The sequence below is a fragment of the Hevea brasiliensis genome, chromosome 18, assembly GCF_030052815.1.
Source record: "Hevea brasiliensis isolate MT/VB/25A 57/8 chromosome 18, ASM3005281v1, whole genome shotgun sequence".
Taxonomy (NCBI): domain Eukaryota; kingdom Viridiplantae; phylum Streptophyta; class Magnoliopsida; order Malpighiales; family Euphorbiaceae; genus Hevea; species Hevea brasiliensis.
The window spans coordinates 49,610,728-49,619,977 of NC_079510.1; the positions used below are offsets into that span (position 1 = coordinate 49,610,728).

A 9,250-nucleotide genomic window follows, 5' to 3' on the forward strand; every position below is an offset into this window, starting at 1 on the left:
CTCCCCCCCCTCGCGAAGTTGTTGATTGATCCCAATTTTATAGTCCACGCATCACGTTAGATTTTATTTATCCTGGGAAAAAATATAATGGCAAAATGTTCAAATTGAGCCCTCACAAGTAAAATTTAGATGCTTTTATTTATTTTTTTTAATTAATTCGAAATTTTAATTTACATTTAATTTAATTTTAAAATTAAAATTTATATGCTGATTTTTTTATTTTTTATTTAAAAAAATTAATAAATTTAATTCCTTAATTTTTAACTAAATTTTGTAATTTAAATCTAAAAATTAAAAAAAAAAAACTTACTTTCTTAATTTATAAAGTAAGTTAAACTTTAATTTAAAATTTTGAATTAATTTAAATAAAAAATTAAAAATTAATTAAATTAAAATTTTTAATAAATATAGGGACATTGCCTTTTCATTTCTTTCCTGCGTAAAATAAGGCTTGGAAAGAGAACTTCTTCACCAAGGAGTGCAGGACGGCTGAGTTTCCCATTTTATTTTAATATATTATTATAAAATATAACTTTATTTATTAAAAAATATAAGTTTTAAATATAATTATAATAATATATTTTTTTTATTAAAATTATGGTGTATTCTATCATTTCTTAATTTTATAAAATATAATTATTTTATTATAAAAAATAAAATAATTTAATATAAATTTACAACTCATTTTATGAAATTTTTTTCTTTTTTCGTAAGGTAGTTAGTTACGAAAACTTCCTTAACTTAATGAGAAAAAATATTTTCTTCATTTAAAAAATATATATAATATTTTTTTAAAAAAATTAAATAAAAATATTTAATAAACTCAAAATATATCCTATAACTTTTTAATAAAATTTACCATATGATAAAAAATATTATGTGTATTTTTTATGTGAGGAAATTTTTTTTTCTCATAAGTTAATAAAATTTTCATAATTAATTGCTTTATGAAAAAAATTATTTTATAAAAATATGATGAGATGAGTTATAAATTTATGTTAAATTATTTTTTTATAATAAAATAATTATATTTTGTATGAAACAAGTAGCCATAAAAGACACAAATATATTAAAATAATTAATTTTTAATAAAAAAAATCTTATTATTAAGATTAGCTATAGAATTTAAGATGGTGAGAAAATCTCTCTATTTTCGTCCCACACAATGTTAAAATGGGTACGAGACAAAAAAAAAAAAAAAAAAAAAAAAAAAAAGTTAATTATAAGTAGGAAGTGGTGTGATTCATAAGAGACATCGTTATCCACGATGCATTTCATTTATTATTATTTTTATTTGAATTCAAGTGAATTTCTAGAAGATTTTTTTTTTATTTGTTAAGAGAGTGGATTAATTTCAAGGATTTTGTTAATAAATTGTCTTTAAATAATTTAAATTAAATAGAATGCATAAAAATAAATAAATATGAATAACTTGTCATCACACATTACATAATAATAACATTTTTAATAATTATTAAGAAAAAGCACCTCACTCATTCTCAGGGAAAAAAATATACACTACTCTTAAAAAAGACACATAAATTAAAACATTAAATTTTAATATAGCATAAATAAATCATATGAAGTTACTTTTATGCCATTAATATTTTATGATATATATATATATTAATCTATTTATTAAATATATGAGTTTTACTTATCTGTGTCTCCATGACTTAAATTAAGCAAGAATTTCCCATTTCATTGAGAAGCCGAAAGCCAGAAAATGATAAAGAAATTAGTTGGCCTAGACCATACCATAGGATAATAGCCAAGCAATAAAAATGCAGAAAAAATATCACAGACAAGCAGCCCAAAACAAAACAACCAAAGGGTAAGAGCAAAAGACCATTCTTTGCCTTGAACAACAACAGGGAATGAAGCAGAGAATGTTTTGGGACAATCCATCTAGGCACGAGCTACAAATCCAAGCAACCAACCAACATATCCCATAGAGTTTCTTACTGTCGGAAAGAGGGAGGGGGAACTAGGCTTTCTTGCTTTTTTTGTTGTTCAGAGTTGATTCTGATAGATCATGCCAGTGGTGTGGCAGGATTCTGGGTTTAATTTGTCATTCCGTGATACGGTGGAGGTGGTAGTTGTGGTGGCTGGAGGCAGTGTATTGGTGGAGGTGGCTTAAAAGTTTGAGCTAAATGAAACAAGCTCACATTGACTTGTTAATTGGTACAAGCAATTAACAGCACGAAACAAATGCTACCAGTTCATGCAGGAACCATGAATTAATATTTAAACTAGAAGAGCATGATCATTAGTCCATTGAAGCTAGCCTACTAGCTAGTTTCGTGTTTTAATTGTACTTGTAATTAAACTCTTCAGTCTTCACAATATAATTCATCATCGCTTGGTAGTGGAGCTATCCACATCGCCTTCAAAAATGGCAATAAAATTGGTTTACGTAGCTTTGTTTGCTTCACTAACCCTAGAGATGTGTACTGCTCATGGAAATGTTGTTTCCGATGTGAAAGATGCTAAACAAGTTCCAGTCCGCAAGGAGGGCAAGCCCGAAACTGCCACAAAAAAGCTAATAAGTAACAATGCTTATAAAGTCACAGCTCCTGAGCACAGTAAGGTTGATCATGCTGAAAGCAAAAGGGCTTATAGGATTATACGCGGTGCCCACCCGACGGATGCTAGCAAGGCAATTCAATAAGATCTTATTGCCTTTGATCCTCACCCTGCTCCCTCAGAAGGAGACCATCTTGGCAACCCTTGCGAACCTATTCCTACTCCTCCTCGGTGTGAACCGACATATGATCCCATTATTGTTCCTCCTCCGCGCGAACCTATTATCCATCAACTCAATCTTGCAATCCAAAAACTGAATAAAGTGATCAAGAACGGGGCTTTCTCATCAATCGACTCTAGAGTCCATAATAAACCAGTCGGACTGAGCAAGCCATAGCAAATAGCAAGCACTTTCATTACACACTATCCAGCTATTTGGTTTACTGGTTATGTATAGTTAATGTAATAAGCTTAAACCTCAATAAAATCTCCAGACTGATCAATTTAAAGACAAGTAATGCAAATTATCTATGAGTGAAGTACTTCTGTTTACAATAATTTAACGGCTACCTCAATAATATTTCAATATAAGAAATGGATTCGAATAAGCAAATAAAATTTAAAAATATACATACATTAATCCCTTAATTCCTAGTCTCATCGCGTAACAACTAGGATGGGGTACAACCAAACAGGTCAGAGCCCATGGATAATTGGATATGCTATATAAACTCAATTAAGAATTGACAGTTTGCAATTAATTTTCTGCTCACGCAAGCGCCATGACTCCGGATTTCAAGAACAGAGTTGCAGAAAATCATCTTCTTTCTTGAAATCTTTCCTCAACCAATACCAGTTTTGATGCCTATTTACTGCCAAACAAGAATAATGTTTCACAAAGCCCATGTAACTTCCTCGGTATAAATTAATCAACCTCATGCTGAGAGCCATTCAAGGTATGGAAATCATTCAGAGAATGGCAGCGCTGAAATTGATTTACGTGGTCTTCTTGATTATACTTAGGTTTGGATTCGGTTCTTGTAGAATCCTCACTGATGAAAAGGATCAAGGAACTTTTGAACCTAACAATCCAGGCTTCCAAGCAGGACTTGGAGGAACATGGGAAGGTATTCCCTTTCTAGGCATCGGACCAGGTGCTGGCTTCCTTGGTATTGGTAATGGTCAGGATTTTGGTAATTATGCAAGAGATGGGAAAGGCGGTTTTGTTCATGTCAATGGTGGTAGCTGGATTCCGTTTTTTACCATTCCAGGATTCACTACTGGTAGTGGTAAAGGTGCTATTGGAGAAGGTTCTTTTGGTGATGGTGGTGGAGGAGGCGGCAGCGGATGGTTTGAAGGTGGTAATAGTGGGCCTAGTGGTTGCAGTTGTGACTCTACCAGGAGTGGTGGAGGTGGCTGTGGAAGCATCTCCAGTGGAGGCAGATATCCCACCCCTTCAAATCCTTCAGGTTCGCCTGCTACTTGCAGGCCAATGAATTGTCCAAATGATAGCGTTAGCTATTGTGAGGGATATAGGATATACTTTGACAGCAGCGCTCCCTACTGGTGTCAAGTACCAGGGATCGGTACTCTCCCCTTTTGATGCAAGGGCGGTCAGCCTCTAAACTGCAAACCAATAAATTGCGCATATGGTGGTGCTTGTGGAGGAGATGGTGGATACCTTGGTTATGTTACTTCCTTTTGGACCAATAGTCATGCCAGCCAAAAGAATCAAGATGATTGGCCCTCAGAAGTGGCTGCAGGGCATAACTAATCACCATCAAAAGCCAAAAGAATCCATGGATATGCCTGGTAGCGTAAACTAGGCGTCCTAATGTGCAGTGCTGTGCAGGTTAATAAGGCCTTTTAGAGTTTCAATGCCAGCCCTTGTTACCAGAGACATTTCATATTTATAAACTAGATTTTAGTATAGATTCGAGTTGAAGCATGGAAGTAATCTGGACTATCTAGTGAAGTTCTTAATTCTACAAATCTTACACAAACCGATAGTCTTCTGTAAGTTGAATAAGCTTGTGATCCTAGTTTTGAAACTAGGATAATCGGTCGCTTGACCATTTTGATTTACCCCTCAAATTCATTTAAAAAAAAAAAAAAAATTCTCTTAAAAGGTGAATTGATCGACCAGGATTGAGTTTAACAGGTTGATGACTTTTCGGGAAGGTGATATGACACTTAAACTATCCTGAGCGATCAGAGAATGTCATTTAATTTATATAAGCAACTGTACAACCAAAATTCATTGGACTTTCAGGTTCATACTTGGCCACGCGTGGATGCTTTCCTAATATCTCCAGTGCACGCTGCTTCAAAGCACCGGTGCCCATACCATGTACAACAAAGATAACCGAACCTGGCTCCCTTGCAGATAATGCCATTTCGAGGTGGAAAGCAGCTTCTTCCACTCGCATACCACGTAGATCCACAGTATTCTTTGATGTCTGTACCTTAGGGCCATAGGAAACCTCCTCATTCTGGTTGACCTCAGGATGAATCTGCTGACCCTGCAATATTGACCAAGAGGAGCAGATTCAGCAAATATGGACTTTATTTTGAAGAGAATTAGATGCCAATCACTGGCCAAAAACACGTTTTGTAGTGAGCAAGACATTGTTAAGTCAGTTAAACATGTAAACTAAAGAATGTGTGGTTCACAAGTCTACTAAATCCACATGCTTTTACAGAGGATACACTTGAGAAGTGTAGCCATTTAACAGCAGTTGGTATTATATGCTCATATGAAACTCAAGAATACTGCAAAAAATAAATACACTCATGAATCTTATAGAGCAAAATTTCATTAAACAGGGAAGTGTGTTTAGCTTCTTAGGAATCAGCCCAAGTAAATGCAAACATGATAGTGGAAAGCCTGTCATATACCAAAACAGTAAACTTTTCCACAGCGGTATATAGCAACTACCTGCCGCTTTAATCGTGGGACCACATTTGTTGCATCACTCCTTTCATTACCTTGAATGGCTCTAATATCACTTTTCTTCACACGAACTCTGATTTTACCATATTGGACTAAGATTGTCTCATCATTTCCTGGTGCTTCAACTACAGTAGCTATCTTACTTCCCAGTCGCTTCACATAGACTTGCTCTCCGTATTGTGGAGTGTATGAACTAACATCTACTTCATTAACATGGAGACCATCAGATGGACAATGAGCTTCAACAATGGATGCAATTGCTGATTCTGACTTCTTAATCAGAGAATTAAACTGATCTGGAGTGGCTTTTCTAAGGAGATTTTCAAAGTCACGAACTACAATTTCTATTTGAGACTTTGTGGCCTTTAGCTCCTGTTGGACTTGTTTGGTTTCTTTTTTCAAGAGTGCTATCACACGCCTGTCAAGATCCTCTGCCTCATGCTGAATCTTGATTATTAAAATCAGGGACAAAACACAGAAAAAGAAACCAAGAGATAAGAATTAGTACCATGATATTCACTCAAGGTACCAACAATCAAATCACATTTCTCAAGTGCTAACAAAGCTAATTTGGGAACCGTAAGAAAGACCAATTTTGACTTCCCAGCGAGGAAATTACTAGATTATGTGCAACCATATGCAATAGCAGAACTAAATACTGATTCAAGTATTCACCATCAGGGCCAGCCAAGCAAAGTGTGGCAGCATAGAACAGCCGGACTGACGATGGTTGAAGCCAATGGTCAAAGCCAATGGTTGAAGTCAATGGTCAAAGCTAATAGCCATATTCTAAACGGGCCACTAAAAGATGCAATTCAGCAAAGCATTTCATTCCACCATCATTGCTGAGGATTTAGCTAAAACTGAATTGAAGTTACAAAGAAAAATCTTGACCACATAGCACAAAGTGCATTATAAGGCAACAAATGTTGTGCTATGCTGGAATTTCTGAACTATACCTCATGGTAGAGCCTCATTATTTCTGAATGAAGAGATGCAGCTTTAGTGGCCTGAGCTTCCAATCTGTTTTTTTCCTCCATTAGAGATTGGTACAGCAAACCTTTCCGCTGCTGCTGCTTTTCAGGCATTAACTTCTCCACCCACTTTTGTGCACGTTCAATCATATGACTATCAAAACCAAGTGATTTAGCAATGCTTAAAGCATTTGAATCACCAGTGCTCCCCCAGAGGATCTGATAGGTAGGTTGTAAGGTTTCAAGAGAAAATTCCATGGCTGCATTCAGAAATCGAGTATCCTTATCTTTTAGGAGACTTAAATCGGCATAATGAGTTGTCACAACAGCTAAGTTAACACGATCTCGAAGATATTGTAAGATGCTGGTTGAAAGCGCTACCCCTTCAGAAGGATCAGTTCCACTACAAATTTCGTCAATAAGGACAAGTGATTCTTTTGAGGCCACTTCCAAGATCGTACAAATGCGTGATATGTGCCCACTAAATGTTGAGAGATTTTGTTCCAGTGACTTCAATGTTTAAAAAAAATTATTAAAAAAAAAAAGAAAAAGAAAAAGAAAGAGGGAAAAACCGAGTCAGAATGAAATGGACCAACCAATTGATCCAAGGACATGATAAGGGAAATAATTACCTGGTGGTCCCCAATATCTGCTAGAACAAGATCAAACCACGGAATCCTTGGGGTGTTATTAGCAGGCAAAAATAAGCCAGCTTTTGACATAAGAGATGCTATACCTAGAGTTTTCATAGATGCAGTTTTTCCTCCAGTGTTAGGTCCTGAAATTACAACCACTCTGGTTCCACATTCCACTTTAATGTTTATTGGCACAGGAAATTCAGATGCTCTTTTGGACAGGCTTTCAGTAGCCATTACACTGTCTCCATCATCCAATTCAGCTGATTTCTCGGAGTTGGACCCAAAGACTTCAGACAAACTTCTTTGAGATGATCCAAGAAGTAATGGATGTTGTATACCTTCAATATCTATTGATAGTGCATAATTTACTCTATTGGAAGGTCCACCTTCACAATCTTCTGAAGTCAAAATTGGATGGACCCCATTCATCTGTTGAGCATAAGCAGCCCTAGCAAAAGCAAGATCAAGTTCTAGAATTCCATCCAATAAATATTTTATGTCCCCCTCTGATTCTGCTATTTCAGATGTAAGCAAGCTTAAAATGGCTATTTCTTCGGCTTTCTCAGAGTTTGAGAGCATGACCTCAAAGTTATTCAATTCCACTGCATCACCAGGCTCCATAAAATAAGTAGCACCAGAACCACTAACATCGAGAATCACACCATTAGGAATCAAATATTTGTGGGTAGCCCTAACTCCTATGCACAACCTAGAACGGCGCTTAGTTATCAAAGGTTTGTCAATACCCCCAGCCTGGAAAATCTGTGCTGATATTCCCTTCAACAAAGTATCCAGATTTTCCATGTTCTTCTTCCTTTCAGACCGAATGATTTCCAATTCTTCACTAGCTCTATCAAGGATTATTGAGAGATTACAGTCTATGCAAAATCCTATCTTCTGCTCCAACTCTATTTGTAAATTGCAACCCTGGAGTATTTCAAGCAGGTGCATATACCTAACCAAATAAAATAAGATAGATGAGATCCTGTAAAAAAAAGTTCCTTAAAAAAAAAAACATGGAATTCAACGCTGGCAAGCTCTGCTTCAAATTTTCCAAGAGATAAAAAGATAAAAGCAATAAACCCTCTTGCAACAATACCTTCAAAATCAGGTTTCTTTTGGTGCTCACTGAGACAAGAGAATCCATGACAATCACAAATTTATGCCTCTCCAAATTTGTTCAAGCAAAAGAGAATACCTATTCAAAGATGCATCAGAGATTTCTTATGCGTAAAATAAGATCACATTAAGACCTTGAAAGCCTAAGATGCCTTGAACAGATGCATTTCCTATCTGTTATTCTGAAAATAGATTGAACAATATTTGTCTAAAATAATAAAATAAACCTCATTGTTTTTTCAGACTTTCACCATTGCACACAGGTATCCTACCTCATATCTCTACCATTTGAAATTTAAAATGCCAGTATAAATCTTAATGCATAAATAAATAAATATTAAAAATAAAAACAATAAACCAAGCTAGAAAGAATATAATAATTTTTTTTTCAAAAAGAATTGTATACCTCTCCGAGCAATCTCCGCTGTCCTTTAACCCCTCAAACAAGGCCCTTGCAGCTCTCAGCGTCCGCCTCACCGCACAGAGCTCACTAACCGTAAGCAAGTTTCCGGAAACCGCAGAATTCACAATCCCTGATATGTCTTCGATCCCCGAAAAGTCCAACGTCCCAGATTGCGTTACGGCCAATGCCGCAGCGGTCTGGTCGAGTAACTTACGGCTCTCCTGAAGGCTTTTCCCGATGGGAATGGCTGCGTTTTGAGTTACTGAATAGCCCATTGAGGTTGACGTAAAGACAGAGAGACGCTCGCAAAGAGAGCTCCATTCTAGGGCTTTCAGAGTTTCTGATTGCAGAGAACGATACAGAGAGAGACGAGGTAAGGGTGAATCGGGCGAGGTGGGGAGAGAAAAGAGGGGTTTTAGAGTATTGAATCTGAAGGGTTTGGAGAATTGAATTGGAGAATTTTTAAAGGAGATGAAATGATTGGAGAGTTCCATAGAGGGATTTTAGTGGAGAACGGTGGTTATCGTTAGCATTTGAAGTTCAGTTTTCTGTTTCATTAGGGTTTCAGGTTTCTTATCCCTTTCCTTTCAGTTATTAACTGAAAACTGGAATGTATAGATGGCAGAGATGAATAAGA

General features: G+C 35.8%; 2 protein-coding genes across 4 annotated transcripts; one reads left to right on the forward strand and one right to left on the reverse strand.

The window, feature by feature from the left end:
• The first annotated feature begins 3,502 nt into the window (after window positions 1–3,502).
• Window positions 3,503–4,129, forward strand: LOC131175909 (uncharacterized). The gene has a single exon (XM_058140602.1). It carries the CDS (start codon window positions 3,503–3,505, stop codon window positions 4,127–4,129), a length of 627 nt encoding a protein of 208 aa, XP_057996585.1.
• Window positions 4,130–4,466: 337 nt separating this feature from the next.
• LOC110635112 (uncharacterized) lies at window positions 4,467–9,250 on the reverse strand. Of its 3 annotated transcripts, XM_058140716.1 has the most exons (6): window positions 8,617–8,750; window positions 8,191–8,289; window positions 7,086–8,046; window positions 6,439–6,963; window positions 5,465–5,926; window positions 4,467–5,048 (listed from the first exon to the last, which is right to left on the reverse strand). In XM_058140716.1, exons 3-6 carry the CDS (start codon window positions 8,040–8,042, stop codon window positions 4,752–4,754), a joined length of 2,241 nt encoding a protein of 746 aa, XP_057996699.1. In that variant the 5' UTR covers window positions 8,043–8,046; window positions 8,191–8,289; window positions 8,617–8,750; the 3' UTR covers window positions 4,467–4,751. The 3 variants fall into 3 exon arrangements, with proteins under 3 accessions (XP_057996699.1, XP_057996698.1, XP_057996697.1); XM_058140715.1 differs by lacking the exon at window positions 8,191–8,289 and having other exon boundaries at window positions 8,617–9,250; XM_058140714.1 differs by lacking the exon at window positions 8,191–8,289 and having other exon boundaries at window positions 5,465–5,920; window positions 8,617–9,243.

Bases quoted from the DNA above. Each gene is read 5' to 3' on its own strand.
- LOC131175909 (XM_058140602.1), top strand. From the start codon at position 3,503: ATGGCAGCGCTGAAATTGATTTACGTGGTCTTCTTGATTATACTTAGG.
- LOC110635112 (XM_058140715.1), bottom strand. From the start codon at position 9,107: ATGGAACTCTCCAATCATTTCATCTCCTTTAAAAATTCTCCAATTCAA. The intron at 6,964-7,085 runs GTAATTATTTCC...TAAACATTGAAG, and splicing joins CAGATATTGGGGACCACCAG to TCACTGGAACAAAATCTCTC. The intron at 5,049-5,464 runs GTAGTTGCTATA...TCAATATTGCAG, and splicing joins TCCCACGATTAAAGCGGCAG to GGTCAGCAGATTCATCCTGA.